We start from the raw sequence: 23,429 nt of genomic DNA, 5'->3' as shown, positions 1-23,429 counted from the left end.
ATGACAATTTGAAAATGATGATAGTCATTTTGATGATACAGAAGGTGATGATTATGATGAAGATGACAATTTGAAAATTATGATAGTCATTTTGATGATAAAGAAGGTGATGATAATGAAGATGACTTTTCGAAGTTGATGATGGTAATTTTGATGATGAAGATGATGATGATGGAGGTGATAATTTGAAGATGATGATAGTCATTCCGATGATGATAATGAAGATGATGATAGTAATTTTGATAATAAAGATGATGATGAAGAAGGTGACAATTTGAAGATGATAGTCATTTTGATGATAAAGCTGAAGATGACATTTTGAAGACGATGATAGTCATTCTGATGATGATAATGAAGTTGATGATTTTTTGATGGTAATAATGATGATGATGATGATGATGAAGAGAACATTTTGAAGATGATGATAATAATTTTAACGATAATTATGATGATGAAGATGACAATTTGATTGTATGATGATGATGATGATGAAGATGATCATGTGATGATGACACATTAATTATTGCTAGGATTGTTGACGTATAAATTATTGTTGTCTCTGTGTTATACTCGTGTATTTACTTCTCCTGAGCCTCAGCGAGTGTTAGGCTGAATAACGACCTTGAGCCTCTGCTTCTCCAGGGGTGTGGTGGAGTACGACGCCGAGGGCTTCACCAAACTCACCCTGTTGCTGATGTGGAAAGACTTCTGCTTCCTGGTTCACGGTGAGACCCGCTTTCCCCACACGTCGTCCTTCAGTCCCGCTAACATCTGGTCTGTTCCAGTGGACCTCCCCCTGTACTTCCCCCGCGACCAGCCCACCCTCACCTTCCAGTCCGTGTACCACTTCACCAGCAGCGGGCAGCTGTACTCGCAGGTGCAGAAGTCCTACCCTTACAGCCCGCGCTGGGACGGCAACGAGATGGCCAAGAGAGCCAAGTAAGACTCGCTTCTCTCAACACCTGAGACGTGCAGGGAACCAACCGACCGATCATCTGGAATTACCATAATCCGGCCTGTAGTAACAAACACCTGCATTAGCATTAGCTGGATTTGACGACAAAGCCGCGGAGCCGACTTTGATCTCAGTTCCACCAGCGCAGCCGAAAATATGAAGTATTACCGTGTTTTTTCTAGATCGTTTGAAATACTTATCGTGACTTTTGTAAGTTTTTCTGTCTCCACTCTTACCTTCATCTTCATCATCCTCCATTCTTACCTTCATCTTCATCATCCTCCTCTCTTACCTTCATCTTCATCATCCTCCACTCTCACCTTCATCATCCTCCACTCTTACCTTCATCTTCATCATCCTCCACTCTCACCTTCATCATCCTCCACTCTTACCTTCATCTTCATCATCCACTCGTACCTTCATCTTCATCATCCTCCACTCTTATCTTCATCATCCTCCACTCTTACCTTCATCATCCTCCACTCTTACCTTCATCTTCATCATCCTCCACTCTCACCTTCATCATCCTCCACTCTTACCTTCATCTTCATCATCCTCCACTCTTACCTTCATCTTCATCATCCTCCACTCTTACCTTCATCCTAATCATCCTCCTCTATTACCTTCATCTTCATCATCCTCCTCTCTTACCTTCATCTTCATCATCCTCCTCTCTTACCTTCATCTTCATCATCCTCCACTCTTACCTTCATCCTAATCATCCTCCTCTATTACCTTCATCTTCATCATCCTCCTCTCTTACCTTCATCTTCATCATCCTCCTCTCTTACCTTCATCTTCATCATCCTCCTCTATTACCTTCATCTTCATCATCCTCCTCTCTTACCTTCATCTTCATCATCCTCCTCTCTAACCTTCATCTTCATCGTCCTGCTCTCTTACCTTCATCTTCATCATCCTCCACTCTTATCTTCATCTTCATCATCCTCCACTCGTATCTTCATCTTCCTCCACTCTTACCTTCATCTTCATCATCCTTCTCTCTTACCTTCATCTTCATCATCCTCCATTCTTACCTTCATCTTCATCATCCTCCATTCTTACCTTCATCTTCATCATCCTTGTCGTGACTTTTGTAAGTTTCTCTGTCTCACACAGAATTGTTCCTCCATCACAGGTCTTACTTCAAGAGCTTCATCCCTCAGTTCCAGGAGAGCGCCTTCGTCAGCGGGAAGCTGTGAGACCGTCGTCCACTCGTCCTCCATCTTTTTTTCTTCACTCAACGACAGGACGTGACGTCAATCACCGACATGTGTCACTCAAACATCACCTGCTCCTTTTAGACGTGTCCAAACCAAAGGTTGTTTTTTTTTTTATTCAACTATTTAAGCTGTATTCAGTGGAATTATTCAATCATGATTAAATAATTGATCCAATAACAACACGTTTGTTCTGCTCCGAGTCTCTAAAAGATGCCAAGCTCACTTTAACATAAAGGTTTGATCATAAAAGTTCAATATTTAATGCTTTTTTGGGGATTTTAATTGGACTTTTCATCCAAGAGAAAAATGTTTTTCCTTCCGAATGAGGTGAGTTTGATTGGAGGGCTCTTGAGTTGATTATGAACTAATGATGCGTTCAAGAACATTGTTTCTGATCCTAGTGTTACATTAACGTCTGATTGAGCCATTTTCTTTTCTTGTTTTCCACTGCATGATGTGGCTTTTTAATCGTGTGTATGTGTTACCGTCATTAAGTATGAGGGGTCACAGTCAGGGGTCCTTCCTGGCCCCGGGCGCCGCCTCCTGCTACATTTATTGCGGGCCACGCAGCGACTGTCGGGTCTAATCCAGAACTGTCGGCTGAGTCTTTCCGGGGCGTTCAAGAGCGTCGTCGTAAAAAATAATTAAAGATTCTTTGTGTCGTCTCCATCTTTTCTGGCTCTGACCCCCGTCGACCCTGACCTCGTCCTCCCGGGGCGAGCGTGAGTCTGAGGGACTTCGCCGCGGATTATTAGACTTCATGTCCAAAAAACTGCTCCGGATCCCAAAGTGATGTTGGAGGATGTGAGTTCAGGGACCGGAAGTTTGACTCGCGGTGACGGCAGCTTTTAAGGGAAGCGTCAACCATTGTGCGTCTTTTATTTGTGAGTCACTCGTGGATCCCGTTACACACTCCAGGCAGACGAACCTGGATTTATGCTCTTACTTCAGGAGCCTCCAGATGAAGAGGCTGCAGGTTCAACCCCTGCAGGATAATAACACAAATCCTCTAATCCAGCCGTCGAGGAGATGAAGAGCACAGCAGGATGATCAGCAGAGTTAATGAGCTGACATCACTTCCTCCATTGACTTCCTGTTCCTGTCCTGACGCCTGCTTTTAACTCACTGACCATCTTCCTCATCTCTTACCTTCATCTTCATCATCCTCCACTCTTACTTTCATCTTCATCATCCTCCACTCTTACCTTCATCTTCATCATCCTCCTCTCTTACCTTCATCTTCATCATCCTCCACTCTTAACTTCATCTTCTTCATCCTCCACTCTTACCTTCATCTTCATCATCCTCCACTCTTACTTTCATCTTCATCATCCTCCTCTCTTACCTTCATCTTCATCATCCTCCTCTCTTACCTTCATCTTCATCATCCTCCACTCTTACTTTCATCTTCATCATCCTCCTCTCTTACCTTCATCTTCTTCATCATCCTCCTCTCCTACCTTCATCTTCATCATCCTTCTCTCTTACCTTCATCTTCAGCATCCTCCACTCTTACCTTCATCTTCATCATCCTCCACTCTTACCTTCATCTTCATCATCCTCCACTCTTACTTTCATCTTCATCATCCTCCACTCTTACCTTCATCTTCATCATCCTCCACTCTTACCTTCATCTTCAGCATCCTCCACTCTTACCTTCATCATCATCATCTTCCTCTCTTACCTTCATCTTCATAATTCTCCACTCTTATCTTCATCTTCATCGTCCTCCACTCTTACCTTCATCTTCATCATCTTCCACTCTTACCTTCATCCTCATCATCCTCCACTCTTATCTTCATCTTCATCATCCTTCTCTCTTACATTCATCTTCATCATCCTCCTATCTTACCTTCATCATCACCATCCTTCTCTCTTACTTTCATCTTCATCATCCTCCTCTCCTACCTTCATCTTCATCATCCTTCTCTCTTACCTTCATCTTCATCATTCCTCCACTCTCACCTTCATCTTCATCATCCTCCACTCTCACCTTCATCTTTATCATCCTCCTCTCTTACCTTCATCTTCATCATCCTCCACTCTTATCTTCATCATCATCATCCTCCACTCTTGTCTTCATCATCCTCCACTCTCACCTTCATCATCATTATTCCTCCTTCTCTTCATCTTCATCATCCTCCACTCTTATCTTCATCATCATCATCATCCTCCACTCTCACCTTTATCATCATCATCATTCTTCCTCTTATTCACCTAAAACAATCTTGTTCCATTTCTGTGTCTGCTCTTGTCCAAACATCTGTTCTCTCTAACGTTGTTTCCAAACTTAATCACACGTTCCTCTACAACGAAGTAACAGCCCGCTCAGTTCTGTCTTGAACAGCTTTGATATGACTTTGCTGAGTCAGCTGATAAAGGAACTCTACTTTCTGGCAATGAAGACTTTCATCTGTTGATTGATCGTCGGAGCAAAAACCAGAACTGTAACCCGGTTCTTTAGGTCAACGTGTCTCCGTCAAAATAATCGTGTTGAGCTGCATGAGAGACGCACATTTATGCGAGAGAGAAGCGACTTAGCGGCGGCGGCGTGACATCGGCGGACAGGTGACTGGAGCGGCGCCCGTCGACACGCCGCACAAGTGACAAGTGTGTGAAACAGGATCACGTAAAGCTGAGAGAACCTTCCGAGGAGTAAGTCGTCCCAGACTCGTCCCTCAACTTCCAGACGTGACGGTGAATCACCTCTGGAGCAGCAGCGAAGAATCATCAACACAGAAACAGGAGCGTCCGAGAGGCCTGGATCTGTCAGAGTGGGACCGCCGTGGTCTCCGTCAGGCCTGCCCACTCCCCTCTAAATCTTTATTTAGTCCTTCAACCTCGTGACTTCAAAGCGGCGGCGTCCGCAACGCCTGTGCTCGACTCTGTATCTGAAGTACAAACTCGGAGTGACGGACAAGACTTTCCTTCTTCCTCCGAAGTGGTGAAGCTGTGTTGATGCCATGTTGAGGATGATGGAGCTGAGAGGCTTAACTAATTTTGGAAAGGGAGCAGGAGGGGGAGGGGGAGGGGATTTGGGTTCTTTTGTTGCCGCTTGTTTGATCTGGAGTTTGAAGGAGGAAAATGGCCCGAAGATGTCCTGGAAATGAAGGAATTACTGCTCAGGTCTGCTGCCGAGTCAAAGTGGAACAACTTCCTGGAGATTACTGGATTCTCTGAAGCCGTTACGTCGTAATTAGGATCACGCTCGTGGTTATTGCTGAGAAGTTCATAATGGTGTGAAGGTCACGTGATGAACTAGGAGTCGAAAGGTGGACCCGAGTCTCAATGCTCCTCGCGTTCAGATCAATTTATAATCCAGCTCCATCATCAGAGACACGGAGTAGAACTGCTACAGTTACAGTTATAAAACGGTTAAAACTGGAGTCCGTTTCCGTCGCTCCAACACGACGTCACGTCCGGGTCTTCTGCTTTGCTTTATGGAGAGAAAAGGTCAATTGAGTGTAACGGGTCGTTTATTCGCCGCTTCAAGTCAAACAAAGATACAAGCTTTTACGATCGATCGGACGCGCTCTTTGCCGGCTCTACAGGTCAATAGCTCCAGGAAAGACGGTCCCGAATGATAGAAATATCGTTATATTTAAGGCAAATTTCCGGGCCGAGAGGTCCTCCCCCTATCGCCCTATTGGTTCCTTCAAACTCCCTGTGTCACGATCTCCTGTGGAGAGTTCTTTCTACTTTGTTTCCTTTTCTAATCATTCAAATGTTCTTCGGTGGGAGTTCCTGTCTCCTAGCCCCCCCCTTAAAGATGTGTCCCGCTTCGTTCTTTTGATCCACGACCCAAGGTGTGAAACAAACACGTTTGAATAACTGTTGTCATGACTCTACGTCTGTTCCGAGCTTTCCTTGAGACAGTGTGTCAGTCTGAGTGAAATGTTGATTTTGAATGTGTATTCAAACGTTAAAGCTCTTAGATGAAGCTAGTCATTTATACTTTATATTTTGATTATCTTTTAGCATTAATTTAAGTATGGCTTATACGTATAGTGTATAATAATTTTTTATCTAACAGTCATGATCAAGGCTCAAGTGGTTGAACTCAAAAAGTAGGTCAATCGGCTGAGGGTCTAATGTCAGTGGAGATTCAAAATGGTGGATGTTTAAAAAAAAATAAAGGACTCGCTCTCTAGTCTATCAGATTGAAGATGACCGGGTTATGTTTCCATCGGGAAAACCGTTACACAGTTGTCGACCCGACCCTCCCCCCTTATCCCTCCCCCTTTACCACCGCTCTCCTCTCTCTACCTGAGGAACTGTCACTCTGGATTCGGCAGCCGTGGGTTCATCCTGTCAGTCAGAGCGACGTGTTCTGATCAGCCCCGGACTCTGATAGACCTGTCAGGTGAGATGACAGCTGCGAGTGAAGACGCACACAGACAGGTACATGTGAAGTGACAACGTCGCTTCACTCCCCCCCTCTCTCCCCACCTCCCCCCCAACCCCAAAAAAACATCCCGGCTGCTGAAGTCGGAGCTTGTTGTTGACGAGTTGCAGTAAAGTTTTAACTCAGAGTGACTCAGTCAGAAAATGACGAGATGTCATTATGACCACTGGACCTGGTACCAGGCAGGTACAGAACTCTGAAAACGCAAGGCAGGCTGCTTGGTCCTGACTTTTTTTTGTTTTATCCCATACACATACAACTGTATGTGGTGTGTCTCTGTGTGTCCTGTTATATGCTGGTGTCCTGTCCAGGCTGTCCACTGACCCCTTCGCCCAAGGTAGCTGGGATAAGGGCTCCAACTCCTGAATTTAGTCCTGACTTCGACAAAATATGGCCCCTTGGATGAGATGCGGCCCTTTGAATGTATTTATGTGGCCCTCCTGAGGTCAGAGAAACGAAGAGGTATCTGACAACTGAACATTTTATTTGTGTTACTAGTTCACCATTGATTGTTGTAGGACTTGATTCATTTGGTTCTTGAAAAATGTTTATAAAAAACAACAACTTGTTCTTGGTCTTTTTCTTGGTCTTGGTCTTGATCTTGATCTTGATCTTGTTATTGGTCTTGGTCTTGGTCTTGGTCTTGTTCATTTTCTTGGTCTTGGTCTTGTTCTTGTTCTTGGTCTTGGTCTTGGTCTTGGTCTTGGTCTTGGTCTTGGTCTTGGTCTTGGTCTTGGTCTTGGTCTTGGTCTTGGTCTTGGTCTTGGTCTTGGTCTTGGTCTTGTTCTTGGTCTTGGTCTTGTTTTTGTTCATGTTTTTGTTCTTGATATTTTTAGTATCTTCCACTAGAATGTTAGCGTCAGCATGCTAGCATCTTGCTCAGTGGTCTCAGCTGAACACCGCTGACCCCTGCAGGCCTGGAGTGGAACACTCGAGGAGTCTCGAGGTTGGTCAGATGCAAAAGGGTGAACTAGGTGGGGGGGGGGGGGGGGGGGTCGGTGGGGGGCTCATCGTGGTTAAGGGCAGGGGGATGAGGGGGGAAGGGGGGTTGCTGCATGCCAAGTGACACAAACCCCCCTTGGCAGCCTAATTAAATTTTCCACTTTTCCTCACTCACATTAGGCCTTCAGTGAGCCAGAAGGAACGAACGTACTGGAGGAGTCGACCCCACGATGAAGATCAACCTCCCCCTCACCCCCCCCCATCCTCCTCCTCCCTTTAGTTCACATGATTTCACCGACATTCTTCAGGAACGTCTGTATAGTCTGAATATTTAAGAGTGAGTCGGCACACTTCGGGTACAACCCTCTGTATCTTCTTCCGTCCATTGGATCCTCACGAGGACACGTTCCACTTGTATTGCTGAGGCTCTGACGACAGGTGTCAATCAATGAACCTCACCTGAAGCCGTCGACACCTTAAAGGGTTGCGTGTTGATCTACGTGTGTAACACATTGTCGGTGTTTGGTGTGTGCTTGTTCAACAACGTGATCATTTATACCTCAGTTAGTGTGTGTTGTCGGAACAAACACACACATTACTCACCAGACACACTCAAGTGTGGCGTGAACTTCCCCATGCCTCTGTGTCTCTGGAACTTCCTGGAAAGAATTCTCTTCTAAATGGAAGATTTAATTTTTGTTTTGGATGGAAAAACATCAGCGTTTGAACTCAGGTGACCTCTGTCGACATTCCGCCCCAGAGCCTGTTCAAGAACACAGACTCGTAAATTACACTGAAAACGTTGTCGAGAGAGCGAGATCAACTTTGCAAATGTGTGTGTGTAGTTTTGTGTGTGTGTGTGTGTACAGTGAAACATGTCACTCATGAACATTTGGCAACAAGAAAAACATGACCTGAAGATCGCAATTCTTCCCTGTGTTCTAGTTGTATGTGTGTGTAGAATGTGTGTTCGCCACCTGTGTGCGTTGTGTTTGCACAAGTGTGTGCCCTTGTCTGACATGTGTACATGCATCCATAAGAACATTTGTCAACCTGTAACGCGTGTGTTTGTTTTACTTTGTGTCTTTGTGTGTACTAAAAAGTTCATTCATGTTCCAGTTCTACACTTCTAGTAGAACTGGAACATGATTGTTTCAATATTGTGTCTTTGTTAAAGTTCTGTTTCAAGATTTAGAAATTGTTGGTAGGAGTGTTTTTTGTGTGTTTTTGTTTGTGTGTACACCCAGGTGTTTCATTCGCTGAAAATGCTATTGTGTGTACCTGTGTACTTGTGTGAGAGACCATATCAACATGACACCTGTGTGTGTGACACACTGGACAACGGACTGACAAAACACTGTATCCACGCAAAACTGTGAGTGACCGTGTCTTTGTCTACAATTGTGTGTGTTCATGAATATGTATATATGACAGTATTAGGGAGTTTTGAAGTTTGTGTGTCTTTGTGTTTCTACAATATTAATTTGTGTTGCACTTGTTGAGGGGTTGTTACAGATTGTATTCATTGTATATAAAATGTGTCCACCTATAACCATCTTTGTGTGTTGACATGCATGTGTGAATAAGTGTGTGTATATGCGTGTGTTGTGTTTGCTTGTGTTGGTCCCTCAGGAGTTCAGTCCAGTGTAAGACAGCAGGACACAGTTGTCCGTCCTGGCTTCACAACCAGGTGAGTTTGTATTTTGAACCAACACGGTGGGTCTGCTGAGGTCAGCGGGTTTATTACTGCTGTGAAGCAAACAAGCAGGAGTTTGTTGCCGTGTGATGTCATTTAATAAGATGCTTCCACCCCATAATTCTGCTGCTGCTCTTCCCTCGACTGACCCGGACCACGACTCGACGCGAAACACACAAGAACAAGTACTAAGTCAAAGTGTATTTGTAGTAAATTTGTTTTTATACTTAATTTATTTACTTCAAAAATCATATGCACTTTGTATGGGCTACAGATGTTAACTTTGAATTGTTGCTTATAGTCTGGAAAATACTGTAGTTAAAATATAATTACTAAGGTCATACACTTGTATTATAACTTGTTTTGTAAGTTATATAATAATTACGTTGACGGCACAGGATTGTATTGTATTTGTTTTTATTTTGTAGGTTTGTGCTCGTTAACAAAAATTAAATTGTAAGAACATTGAATTAAAAAATTAAAATCATTTTAATCCATCTTTTCATTTTTTAAACCACATTTAAATCCTTTTTCAAGGTACCGTGTAGATATTCAGGAATGTATCGATTATTTAAATAAATAAATAATTAAATATCAATACTTTTTTTTTAAATATATTTTATTTATTCAATTTTGGCTCGCAAATCATATTTTATGTATGATCATAGTTTATTTTAATGCTTTATACAAATAAAAATTACTTACTTACTTACTTACTTTATAATTCAATAATGTATGAGTAAAATAAAAAAAATGTATTTTAAATTAACATGCAAATATTCAAGCGATTTGATTATTTTTCTTTTGCAATTACACCTCCAGCTGCTAGATGGCAGTCATTGCGTCCTCCGTAACTATTTAAACATTGAAGTCCCACACGATACCGGCAATTACTGAGGACTAGAGGATACAGTCGACTCCATTTTGAAGATGATCTTTGAACATATTTTGGTTTCAAAACAATGAAAGCAGTTACGAAAGCAGTTACGACTTTGTGTATATTCTGCAACACCATAGTCAAGTACTCGACAATACTACAAATATATCGTTGCTCCTATAGTATCGCAAAATAAAGTATCGTTGCCCCCTTATCGTGATTCGTATCGTATCGCATCGCAAGATTCTTGCCAATTGACACCCCTAGTATTTACAGCATGTACGTGACAAAGCTAACATGTCAAACGCTAACAGGAAGTTTACTAGCTTTAGCTTCTGTCGCTTTAGGTAGCAGCGACTGACACACTGTCCAACTGGCAGCACAAACTGTAAACATTACTTTAGAAAGATGAAGCCGACACTGGACTCAACAATCATCTTCTCTATTTGGATTCATGGAGGATCTTCATGCAGATCCAGACCTCTGGAATCGTCCTTGTTTGACCAGGGTTTGGTGCCGCCTCACTCTGAACACTCTGCTGTTGTGTTTGATTGTCCTCGCTGAGTCGCCACGGCAACGGCTAAATGAAATCACTGGAGGGCGGTGGCCTTAACTCGCGGAGCTGTTTGTCCACCTGCTTCTTCAGAGGGATCTTCTCGCTCGCTTTGCCTCTTCTGCTGAGGAGATTTTGGGTGAAGACATGAACAGAACCTGCGAGTGGATGGACGGGCCAGGAGCTGTCAGTCACTCTGAGTCACGTCCCGACTAGTCAGCATTTTCCCTGGCCAGCGCTGGTCTGAGCTTAGCCACGATATTATCCTGCACGCTCGCACATTAGCTAACATGTGAGTGACAGGAACACGAAGACGGTCAGCAGGTGTAGCAGCACTGTTGTTATAAGAAAGTAGCTAGTAACCTGAAATAATCAGCATAAATAAGCATTTTTTAGAGCAGCCATGGAAGAGGGGGACAGTGGCAGTTCAGTTTGATTGACATGTCACCTCCAGATTATTTCAAAAAGTCCGCCCGCTTGGACGAGGTTATGACCGCTCTGTTTGACTTGGTATTCTTGAGAAGTGAATAAAGGCAATGGATGTGTGAAGGAGCCACGTCTATTCAACCTTAAACATGTAATGAAGTGTTGTGTAACTTGCAATGATTCAAACGTTTGTTTTATTGCGATAATATTCAGATAGAAAATATTGTTCCGCATTAAATGCACATTGTTATATATTTAAATAGCCTGGTGTGACTCTGTGTGGCTAAATTCATGCTACATATTTGTCAATTTAACTTTATATGATGATTATTTTTGTTATTATGATGAGTATTTGAGTACTGAGTACTGAGTGCACCAGGTTACTAAGAGCTCACACGTCACCGTCAGACCTGCGTCATGATCAGCTGCACGTAAGCTTCTTTGTATGGATAGAAGCTGATGTTCTATCTGAAGTTATTATGAGACGACGTAAAAGCAGGATCAGTTGAGTTCGCCTTCTTTCATTGGTCCCCATGCAATAGAAAACAATGACAAGTTAGTGCAGATAAGTTAGCTCATGTTAGCCTAGTCTAATTAAAGTTTAGTTGTAAAAGTTCACCTCATACAGTAAGTACATTGTTTTCTACCCATTACTCTTAGCCATAAAAAAGTTGCCCTTGCATTAGTTAGTCATTAATAGGTTAGCCTCATACAAGTTACTGATAAAGAAGTTAGCCTTATATAAGTTGCCCTTATACAGGCCAACCTCAATCAAGTTAGCCATAAGCAAGGAAGCCATAAACAAGGAAAATAAATCCGAAAAGAACTTAGCCATATACAGGTAAGCTATACTCTAGTTAGCCATTAACAAGTTGGCCCTAATACCAGTTAGCATTGCATAGGTTAGCCATGAACAGGTTCGCCTCATAAAAGTTAGCGATAAACAGATTAGCCTCATATACAGTAGGTTTGCCATAAACAGGTTAGCTACATAATAGTTATCCATTAACATGTAGGCCCTAAGACTAGTTGGTCTTGTATAATTTAACCATAAACAGGTTGGCCTCATACAAGTTAGCGATAAACAAGTTAGCCTCATATAAATTTGCCTTATACAAGTTAACCTAAATCAAGTAAGCCATAAACAAGTTAGTGGGAAAAGAAATCCGGAAATCCTAAACAGGTAAGCTACATACTAGTTACTACTAAAAGAAAGTTGGCCTAATACTAGTTCGCCTTGCAAAAGTTAGCCTCACAGGTTAGCCTCATACAAGTGAGTGATAAATAAGTTAGCCTCATATAAATGAAACATGAACAGGTTAGCCACATACAAGTTATCAATAACCTAAAATAAACCTCACTGTGAATTGTTTTGAATATTTAAGCTTTTTATTACCCTGGTCTGAGAAAGGCGCTTTACAAATAATAATTGTTTATTAGTAACTTATCACATACAAGTCAGCGATAAACAGGTAAGGCTCATACTAGTTAGGGCGTCCAGGATTTTTATTACTGCTTCGTTTTATTTGTGCACAAAAGAGCCTGAATATGAGACCTATGACTCGTATAAACCTTTCAATGTCTTCACCTCAGTGCTGTCTTAGCACTTGACTGCTAATAAGTCCATTTTGATACAAAAAAATCTCTTGATCTTGTGACTTCCTGCTTCTCCCGTAGTGCCTCGTAGGAACATAGTGATCTTTGTCGAAACTACTTTTGTAGTTTTGTAGTAGAGTGTTACTTTGTGTGTCTGCATGGTGGGATAAATTCACATTAGCAAACATAACAACATCAGACTGACAGGCGTCACATGCTGGCGTTTGTTGTGGATCCCAATTCCCACTAATATCTCATTAAGTACTTAAATATTTAAATTGGACGGGTGCGCGGCGGAACATGTCACAGTGCCATATACCTTTTTTTCTGATATCCCCAAATCGCTGCTGGTGGGTGCATCTCAAATTATACTCCAGCATTAATTATAGGACTGTGGCAGTTTAGATTCCCTTAAGCAATTTAGTGAGAAACTGTCGCTTAGCAACGCTGCAATCTTCCAAAAGCTTCCCCTCTGGCGGATGATAAACACTCATCATTAATTAATGGCATTTCAAATAAAGATGGATGAACATCTGCTGGTCACAGACCTGAAGTTCACGTCAGGAGATAAGGCAGCTTTTGAGGGTGACCCCGGCGTGAGAGCATGGATGTGAGGATGATGGACGCGTCCAAGTCGCCCTCAGCTCTCATGACCTGCGGAATCCTGGGGAGTGGTTCTCACCACAGCGTTATAAACTTTGTGAGCGACTCTTCCTGGCAAAAGGTCGACTCAAACAGCTCTGAGAGTGTTTCCAGTGATGTCGCAGATTTAAATAGCAACCGAGACTGATTGGATTATACTTAATACGCTCTTTCATATCGCGCCGCGTGTCACTTCCTGGGCTCAGTGCCCTTGTTTAAGAGGTGCGGCCGACTTGAAATGAACCCACATTTCCCTGGAATCATTGGAAGCAGACTGAGTTCAACTGGACGTGTCAACGACCACAGTGAAATGAATCACTTGTGCGAGTCAAGGATTTGTCTTTGAGGCTATTTATCTTAATAAAACATGTCGAAATTTTCTCACTTCCAATACAGATAAAGATTTATCGTATCTAAAGAAGTGTTAACGGATTGATTCTGACGCCAGGAACAACCCAACCAGATGGGTTTTATTTAGATGGACGTATTCATCTATGGTCAGCTGCTCTCGCATACGGAGTTGATTCTTCATTTTCACTCACAGGCGACTGAAGCAGGAGAGTTAGGTCTGAAGTAATGAACAGTGGCGACCACAGTGCTACGTTTCAAAAGTTACTATTTTTGATCGGACCACCTATGCAGGATTCTCTAAACAAAAGAGCATCTTATGCTGCTGGGTTTCAAATGTCATCTCTGTCATTTATTGAAATATATCTATTTATATTTTACAAAGATAGAACTTAAAACTGACTTCTAACTATTTGGTGTGAAAATGCATTCATAACAAATTACAAACACAAAAAGTCTGGCTTTTTTCATCAAACACGCTTCTTATGTAAACATATCTAAACTTAATTTTTGTTTATGTAGCTCATTTTTTTAATTTATTGTTGAAAACATTGCTCACTGCTGTTAGCGACATTGCTAATGACCAATGAGCCATTTATAAGTAATTATGCTCATATTACAAATAATATTATTCATGTTCTCAGTTTTTTTTACGTTGCTTACACATTTGCTTTTAGCGCAGATGTTGCCACTCTTGTACGTCACTCCAGCCCTTATGTTATCACAGGGTCAAGGTGACCCGAATCCCCAAATTCAAATGTAATTGTTTTATCCCTTGTGTTGCTTCTGGGTCAAGGTGAACGACCTCCACCACTGCATATGTATTTATGGAAGTCAGGGAGGTCGTACAAGGGATAAAACAATTAAAACATTTGTTTTCGGGCCTTCGGGTCACCTTGACCCTGAGATAACACAAGCGTTAATGAACATAGGTAGGTAGCTAGAACTTTATTGATCCCTTAGGAGGGAACATGTTACTCACTTGATCTTTTTTTCTTTTCTTTTCTATTTTTGAGCATCAGGAAAATTCAAAATGTACATGTTAAAGTTGCACCTGAGGAAATTATCAATTATCTTATTTACTTTTGGTTGGCCACAGCTGAGATTGAACCTAAGACAAAACTGACTTGCCATCAAACAAAAAGTGTCATTTTGTTTCTCACAAAATTGACTGCTCGAACCATTTCATGGGTACTTACCACTGCAGGCATGAAGCAACCAGCAGTTTAAAGCGATAACAGCGGAAGTTGCGCAATAGAAGACTATTGGTGAAAATGTTCTGGCCTATTCCTGTAAATAATAGTTCTTTACATGTGGACTAAAGGCGTGAGGTAAGTGGATGTCTCGTCATGGGAGCTGCTTTTGTAAATATAGGACCTTTTTTTTTTTTAGAGGACCGGATCAAGACCGACACCCGGGTCTCTGCGGATCCGGAGAAAGGCGCTCGATGATGGGAGGGAATCCCTTCATGAGTCTGCTGCTGCCTTTTTACCAAGGAAACCCACACACGCGCTTGTCTGACGCAACTGCCCATTTTAGGAAACGTGCGTCAATGGACCGAGTCAACTCCACACAGGTTCTGACGTCCGCGGTGAAAAAAAAAACAAAAAAAAAAAACTCGCACCAAACACACGCGCGTCTTCCGAGCGTTTCCAGGATGCCGCGCTCAGTCTCCGGCGTCGGGCTCGGGCCGCGGCGGCGGATCTGGGTTTTCACTGCCTTATCCAGTCAAACGTCCACTCCCCTGGACCGGGTGGCACCGCCCAGCCCGTGACGTCAACGCTGTCGTTGGCGTTGAAAAGCCGTTGCAGTTTTTCATAGTGCCATTGAAGTGAGTCATCTCTCGGAAGTGTGCTAAAAAATCGGAACATAGGAAGAAGAAAAAAAAAAAAGAAAAAAGTTCGGAGTGTTCCGCGAAAGAGCTCAGGTAGAAGGACAGAGTAGATGTTCTGAGTCACACTGAGTGGTCACCTGAGGATCTATCCGCACCTGTGACCGGATACCCACGTTTGACACATTCACGGATTCTTGTGCCTTTTTTTTTATTTTTAATTATTATTTTTTTATTTGGAGGTGAAGCTGTGTTAGACAGTCCGCTGAGACCTCCGTCCTCCTGGACCATGTACCAGGACTACTCCGGGAGCTACGACACCTCGTCCCGCGGCAGCAGCACCTCACCGGCCCAGCCTGAGTCCTTCACCAGCGGCAGCAGCACCATCGGCAGCCCGGTCTCTACCTCAGCCTACCAGGTGAGACCCGGAAACCCCTTAAGAAGTGACTTCCTTAAAAAAAAAAAATAATAATTTAATTTTAAAGCGACTTTTTTTCTCTTTTTATTTTACATTTCCATCACTAATGCGTTTAAAAAATAAAAAATAAATAGTTTGACGCGCGTGTGTTTCAATGGTGCGTTCAGGGACCGTGTGCGCGTCTTCCCAAATCCATATTCAATTAAAAGATCCACCAAATTACGTCAGATAAATACTTTTTTAACATGTGTTAAAAAAAATAAACGGATCCCTTAAACGGACTTGTTGACTCTCGGAAAACAAAACCTTCCTCAGAACTCACGCAACAATTCGACTTTTGGCCCATAAATGTAATGGCTCTGCTTCCCTGTAATCTTACCCGCCGCCTGTTTCTCATTAACGTCTTTTATTCTGGAGTTTGACCGTCTCTCCTGCTTAATGACACGTTTGCGACACCAGCGCGGCTTTTATTTTGACACAAAAAACCTTTCACAAGAATTTCGAGATAAAAGTGTCGGGGCTTGTTTTCCAGAGAGATTACTGGCACCGCGACTGAGTCATCCATGATAAACAAAATTCCCAAAACGACTCTGACGGGAAAAGTCGGATTTTTTTTTTCTCGGCGCTCAGCTGTGGCGACTGACGCAAGTGTGTGCTGGGAATCTTCCGTGGAATCATGGCGACCTGTTACCTCTGTGACCGTCTGTTTATATTAGAGGATATTGTTAACATGTAATAACACATGGACTACAACTTGTCAACACAAAAGTCCTTAACATTTTTCATCAAATACGCTCATTTTTCTTTAAGCAAAACGAAACTATTTGAGGAAAAAAGGCAGATAATAGCAGCTATTTATAGATAATATTATCGTTAGCAACGTTGCTAATTGCTGTTTACCGATGTTGCTAACGAGACATTAGCTGCTTATAAGTGATTTCGGTAATTTTATTTTTTATTTTTTTTTTTTTAAGCTTTATTTCTTATGTTCTAAGTTGCATATTGCGTCACACTTATTAATATATATTATAAGCATGCCTCACTTAGAGCTATCTTATAAAAGTCATATTTCTTGTAAATTAGCTTTACTGCTCGTTTTAGCAACATAGCATTTCTTATTAAATATTTTTGCCAAACGATGTCCAACTGAAAACGTAAACTTTTCCTCTTTTCTCCTTCTGTTGTTGTTTTTTGTGTAACATCAAATTAGATTTAATTTCTTCTTTTTTTTTAAATTATTATTCCAGTAAGACACATATATGTTATATCTTTATTTAACAGTCACAGATGGCATTTTAACTTTCCCTAAGGCAAGTTTAGAGAAGTCGACATCCTAAAAAACACCGGTTTATAATTAAACAAACAGAAAAACACTTTTTAATGATGAAATTTGACAAATCTACTCTTCGAAAATAAATACACACAGGAATTAAAATGTGTTCTGAACACAACATCAATTTTCACCATCCAATACCTTTTTTATTCTTATGTACCAACAATGTTTACAAGGTTTTTGTTTTTGACATGTTTTCTGTCAGTTCTAGACGCTTTTATTTTGGCGACCTGAACCTTGTTTAGACTGAGGGTCTTGCTGAACTGCATTTACGATTTTTCTCTCGTCACCGGTTGGTCTCCTGCGTCGGGCTTCCCCGCATGAATCACGGCGTGAGTTAGTGTTCCACTCCAGGGGTTCGAAAGTGTCGCCGTCGTGGATTGAATCATTATTATAAAGTGTGGGCACAGACACCACATCCTGACGCCGTCACGGGGTCAGAGATGACAAACTTTTACCGTTCCCGCCATAACAGCTTTGGTCCTCTGTTTGTGTGTTTCCAGAAGTACAGGGTCGACATGCCCGGGTCCAACAGTGCCTTCATCCCGACCATCAATGCCATCACGACCAGCCAGGACCTGCAGTGGATGGTGCAGCCCACCGTCATCACATCCATGTCCAACCCGTACTCTCGCTCGCACCCCTACAGCCACCACCTGACCAACGGGCCGGGGTTACTGGGTCACAACCCGCTGGCTCGGCCTGGGGTCATCCGGTCCATCGGGGACGCCAGGGGGCGGCGCAAAAGAGACGAGCAGGTAAGACAAATGTCGTTGTTTGTATTCCTGCTGGGACGTGGACGTGAGCGTAAGTTAATGGACCTTGTTCGTGTTCTACCCTCAGCTGACCCCGGAGGAGGAGGAGAAGCGGAGAGTGAGGCGTGAGAGGAATAAGTTAGCTGCCGCCAAATGCCGCAACCGCAGACGGGAGCTCACCGAGATGCTCCAAGGGGTGAGTCGACACCCGACGATTATCATCTTAAACAGAAAATAAAGAGGGAGAACGGAGTCAGCTCAGTGCAGAGACAAAGGATTAAGAAAACTTGTTGATACATCTGGCAACAGACGAGTGATCCGACTCCACGCCTCATTTTTTTTTACAACCTGGCAGTACAGGTTCCACTCCTGAGTGAGGAGATGACAGGCATGAAAAGCTGTTTTTGTCTCACACAGACAGCACCGGCTTTTAAATGGACTAATTAGTGGAATTACAATGAGGTTGAGCTTGTCAGACCTCAACACCCCCTCCGGAACCACATTTGCTCCAGGCAGCTGTCTGCATGAATGCAAGACATTTTTGTTAAAAGGGCTAAATTGCCTGTCTCACAGTCACTCACACACACACACACACACCCTATATTATCTCATACTAAATAGTGACAATAAGATAATTTCCTTTTTAAGATTAACAGTTAAACCATTAAAAAGATTATGTATCAGAATATATAATAATAATAATACATTTTATTTCAAGGCACATTAGCAAAAAATAAGGCAAAATATAAACGTATCAATAATCTTTTTTTATTGTGAGTAATAATACATTTTAAGAGGTAATTATTTTATATATTGATCATAATAGAGTAGGCATAATATATATAGATATACTACTCTCTGTCACTTATTCATTATATGGAGTATATGGTATATGTTGGTTATTGCAGCAGCATATTCCAATCGAAATATATATTTTAAATACTAGAACAAATGTCTATATTTAAACACTATACGGAGAAGCTCTTGTGGGACAATATTTTCTTATATTATAAATATAACATTTAGTGTATATTAATAATATATTCAACTATACATTCAATTATATTTGCACACATATATAAATATTTTTTTTTAATTATAATTTAACTGTCAACCTTTCTTTTATGCTCCTGTTATAAATGTTCTCTTTATTTGTGAACCAACAACACCTTTTGGTAATATTCCACAGTAACTTGTGCGTTTCTAAGAACAAAGGTTTTAGCTTAAGTCAACTGCATATTAGAGCCTCCTCCAGACGTCGGCGAGCTTCAGGGGGAAAATGTTTGCTTGAATATTTCAAGTAAAACAATGGCCCTTTCCAGAGGACCGAGAGCAGAGCTCAAGTGCTCTCACTGCTCTGCTGGCTCCAAATACTTCCTCATACCTCTGGCTGCGAGTCAAAGTGCTCAGACGGCTCATCGCTTTCCACCCACTTGTCATTACACGACTGGGAATCTGAGGGAGAGCTTCAAGGTTTGATGTACATCTATAGGACAAGATAATGAGTCTGGATTTAATCAGGTTGTGCTGCTGGGACGGACAGACTGACAAACACTGCCCTCCTTCGGTGGTAGTGGGGAATTGCAACCTCTGAGCGCAAAAGCGACCCAATGGTTGAACAATAAGTAACGAAAAACATTTTTATGATCGTTGGATCTTAATGCAGGGGTAAAACTATTTGATTTAACAAAGGCTGTTATGGAAAAGGTAACTTCACTTAATTATTCTCACAAGCAATGTCCAGATTCTGACTTTTGTTTTGTGTGTCAAAGTGACGAGACAACTCTGTTGATGGACATGTGATTTGTTTCGATGTGAAAGTATATCAGTGCCATCAGAATATTGCATGGTCTAATTTTTTTAATTTAATTTAATCATTTTTAAATAATTCGATTAAATAGTTTTTTTTTGTTTGAATGTAAAATGGAAGGGGGTGTGTTTAGTTTAGTATATTAATTCCAACAATTCAAAAGTAAATGGACACAGTACATTTTTATAGTTAATTTATGGCTATGTATAAAGAAATGTTGAATAAAACAAGTTTGTTAATTATATTAAGATTGTATATTGAATTTAAAAGTCCACAATTTAAAAAATAATTAATTTAGAATTCTTTTTTTGAATTAGTATCAGAAGATATGTGTAAAAAAAAATCATAACATAAATAACTTAAAAATATTCCATTTTTTTATTGATTAAATTGCTCTTAAAATAATAAACAATTCAATATAGCAATATTCAATTAAATAATGAAAATGCTTAAAAATTAAAGATTTCAACATATAAAATGTTAAATTCAACCATTCAATATTCTGATGTTACTGATAAACTTCCATAATCACAGAGTTTGTGATGCTAATATTTATGGAGCTCGTTCACTGACGTGTGCTCGTCCGAGCAGGAGACGGAGAAGCTGGAAGAGGAGAAGGCCGACCTGCAGAAGGAGATCGAGAGCCTGCAGAAGGAGAAGGACAAGCTGGAGTTCATGCTGGTCGCCCACAATCCCATCTGCAAGCTGCCCAGCGACGACCACCACCACCCCCACCACCACCACCACCACCAGCAGCAGCACCAGCAGTGCGCCCCGCTGCCGCTCACCATGCGCTCCAACATGGCGCCGCGCAGCCACATGAACCACGTGGTGGTGAAGCAGGAGCCGGAGGACATGGACGAGGACATGAGCAAGGCTCCGCGCTCCGTCATCAAGCCCATTTGTCTGGGAGGCGGCGCCATCTACTGCACGGACGGAGACAGCTTGAACACGCCGGTGGTGGCGGCGTCCACGCCGGCCGCCACGCCGAACGCCCCCGGCCTCATATTCACCTACCCGAGCATGCTGGAGCCCGACAGTCCCTCGCCCTCCTCCGAGTCCTGCTCCAAGGCACACCGGCGCAGCAGCAGCAGCGGAGACCAGTCGTCGGACTCCCTCAACTCGCCCACCCTGCTCGCCCTCTGAGTGGAGCCCCGACCCACTCCTCCTCCACCCCAAAAAGCACATAGTAAGTCCAGGCTAGACTGACAAGGGCTACGTCTCTCCGGTCCGAGTCCTCCGCAGATGTGTCACCTCGGTTTGGACCCACAAGAAGGTCTTGAACATCAGCGGTTTCAGAGCATTTTCAGCACTAGAAGTAGGATTGACCTGTAGTGACAGAGTGATGATGACGACAGATTCATGTGTCGTGACCTCGAGCGTGAAACAGCTGCAGAGAACTCGGACCTTGTCGTCATTTTTTTTTCTTTCTTGGCCTCCATTTCAGTCCTGATGGCTTTGTTCCTCCACGAGACAATCGTGTTGTTGATATGACAAATATATATTTTTCAATGAACTCAGAGCCATGTGGCAGATACTTGCACTCCGCCGAGACGCATCAATAAACCCCCCCCTGCCCCCCAAAAAAACCAGGTCGCCAGTTTCATCGTCGTACAAGAACACGTCCTGTAGGAACGCGTCTCCGAGTCGGAGGACAGGTCGACTCTCGGACTCTCTTTGACTCCAGTTGTGTAGGTGTGCTGATCCTCAGTGATTTTTGCTCCTGTTTATTACAGTGTTTGTGATTGAATCGATGTCAGGGATCTCTTGTGTGTCGTACACCCCTCATTGTGACTCACCTCAACCAGGAGGCTGTCGGAGAGTCCTGCCGGTTCTGGAGGAACATTTGGCTTCTGTAGACAACGAAAAGACACTGCTTAAAAACATCTTGTTTTCTTTCTTTTATTGACTTTGTTTCACAGCAGTCTGAGATAAGTTTTATTTCTAACATCTTTTAAATAAGTTTTTTGCTTGTTAAATGAAGGTGTTTTTTCAGGCAAACGGTTTTTTTTATTTGTTACATTAATTAATTTAGAAAACATTGTTTGCACTTAAATTATTTTATTGAAATCACTATAAACAGTAAATGTTGTAAAAAGTGCAATTTTTGATTTGCTTTATTTCCTACTTTTAAAAAAAAGGTTTCCACTTTGGCTCTTTTGAGATGTTTGAAACATCTTTATTAAACTTTTTTAGTGAACATTTCTCTGATTTTACTTGAACAGTCTCCCCCTGACGCTCCAGGCAGGTCTAGTTTGTCGTTTGTCTTTTGTTAGCCGGAGTTCAGAAACGCGAGCGGTTGTCGACGACTGCCAATGATGTCAACCCTGTTTATACCGTGTTTGTAAATCTGTCTCTTTTGGTTAAAAAAAAAAAAAAGATCATCCAAACTCAGCTTCGATGTGATAATCAATGGCTGTGTGACGCCACAGTGAGGTCAGAGGTCAGTGTTTGTCACTGTGACGAAGGGAAACACAGACTCGCAGCTGGTCTGAGATGATTTCTGAAGAAATTCTTACGATTTGTACGCATTTATCTAAAAGGGACGTGGGTTTGATTACGATGCACTGAGAAGGAAACTTTTATATTTGCTTCAAAACATTCCTAAAGTTTGGGGGACACGCCGGAGAAACACTGCTGCTACTGGAAAGAGCGAGTCGTGCGGTGTTTACAAGTGGAAATGATTACCAAAAACTTTTATTTTTTTTGTTTCAAATCAACGACTGAGGGCAAGATTTTTCTTGGAGGATTTCTCCGCGCCCGCCGTCACACATAGGAAAGCCATTGACTGTAGATCTTCTACTGTACATGTCGCCTACTGTCCGTCACCCTTTTCCAACTATGACCACTTATTTTTCCAAATGCTTTAACTGTGGAAAACGATTGAAAATGAATAAAAAACAGCAATATGTATAGCAGTGTTTGTTAATTTAAACGAGATGATGATATAAATAATAAATTCATTTTCAAATGGAAACTTCTGTTGTCCGTGTGAGTAAATATGAAATTTAGGTTTTGGGGCGAAAAATCCAGTTTTTTAATACTTTGTCCGGTGCCTGTCAAAGCCTCAGTTCGAACCCATATTTGTCCTCCATTTTTGAGGTGCGCCTGAACGTGACGTAACATATTATATGATCCAATGAGCCAACAGCTGCGTTGTGCTGATATACTACTGAATTAAAAAGTAAACAAATGCTCTAACAAACAAATGTGCTAACGATTAACGACAGATTCATTATAAGTATTGCAGATATAAATTCAACTATTAAGACTATAGTAGTAGTACTATAATAGTCTGAGTATTCTTATAAAAAAAATCTTTAAATGCGTAATACCATTTGGATAATGCGTCTCAGAGGTATCTAATACTGTCTGTCCTCTTTAGGTCCACATGTTTTAAATGAAAAAACTTTTTTTGACTTGAAAATTAATTCTACAATTGAAATACAAGTTGTTTAGGATTATTTAAAAAAAAAACAGAATTTTAATTCTGAAAAAGAAAAATCAGAACAATCTGACTGTGAGCAAAGTCTTTCTCTTGGTAACATAAAATTAAATCTTTATGCTGGTTAAGATTTTTTTCTAAATATATTAATACCTGCAATTATCATTTTCAAAC

General features: G+C 41.8%; 2 protein-coding genes across 3 annotated transcripts in view; both read left to right on the top strand.

The window, feature by feature from the left end:
- babam2 (BRISC and BRCA1 A complex member 2) overlaps positions 1–2,358 on the top strand; it is a 58,182-nt gene extending 55,824 nt beyond the window's left edge. Inside the window, exons 10-12 of the mRNA XM_087780213.1 lie at positions 643–725; positions 786–939; positions 2,094–2,358. Coding sequence (XP_087636339.1) covers positions 643–725; positions 786–939; positions 2,094–2,157 — 301 coding nt within the window. The 3' untranslated portion in view covers positions 2,158–2,358. The remainder of the gene's footprint in view (positions 1–642; positions 726–785; positions 940–2,093) is intronic.
- A 12,990-nt stretch (positions 2,359–15,348) lies between these two features.
- On the top strand, positions 15,349–22,723 carry fosl2 (FOS like 2, AP-1 transcription factor subunit). Of its 2 annotated transcripts, none has more exons than XM_087779709.1 (4): positions 15,349–15,912; positions 17,752–18,003; positions 18,089–18,196; positions 20,402–22,723. In XM_087779709.1, the coding sequence occupies exons 1-4, from the start codon at positions 15,784–15,786 to the stop codon at positions 20,954–20,956; spliced, it is 1,044 nt and encodes a 347-aa protein (XP_087635835.1). In that variant the 5' UTR covers positions 15,349–15,783; the 3' UTR covers positions 20,957–22,723. The 2 variants fall into 2 exon arrangements, with proteins under 2 accessions (XP_087635835.1, XP_087635834.1); XM_087779708.1 differs by having other exon boundaries at positions 15,391–15,912; positions 17,749–18,003.
- The last annotated feature ends 706 nt before the right edge of the window (positions 22,724–23,429 follow it).

This window comes from Callionymus lyra, chromosome 18 (assembly GCF_982586985.1).
Source record: "Callionymus lyra chromosome 18, fCalLyr1.hap1.1, whole genome shotgun sequence".
In the NCBI taxonomy this organism is placed as follows: Eukaryota; Metazoa; Chordata; class Actinopteri; order Syngnathiformes; family Callionymidae; genus Callionymus; species Callionymus lyra.
This window is presented reverse-complemented; position numbering and strand designations above follow the sequence as displayed.

Excerpts from the sequence above, each read along its gene's own strand:
- fosl2 (XM_087779708.1), top strand. The coding sequence starts at position 15,784 with ATGTACCAGGACTACTCCGGGAGCTACGACACCTCGTCCCGCGGCAGC. Across the intron at positions 15,913-17,748 it reads TCTCTACCTCAGCCTACCAG|AAGTACAGGGTCGACATGCC; the intron begins GTGAGACCCGGA and ends GTGTGTTTCCAG. Across the intron at positions 18,004-18,088 it reads GGCGCAAAAGAGACGAGCAG|CTGACCCCGGAGGAGGAGGA; the intron begins GTAAGACAAATG and ends TTCTACCCTCAG.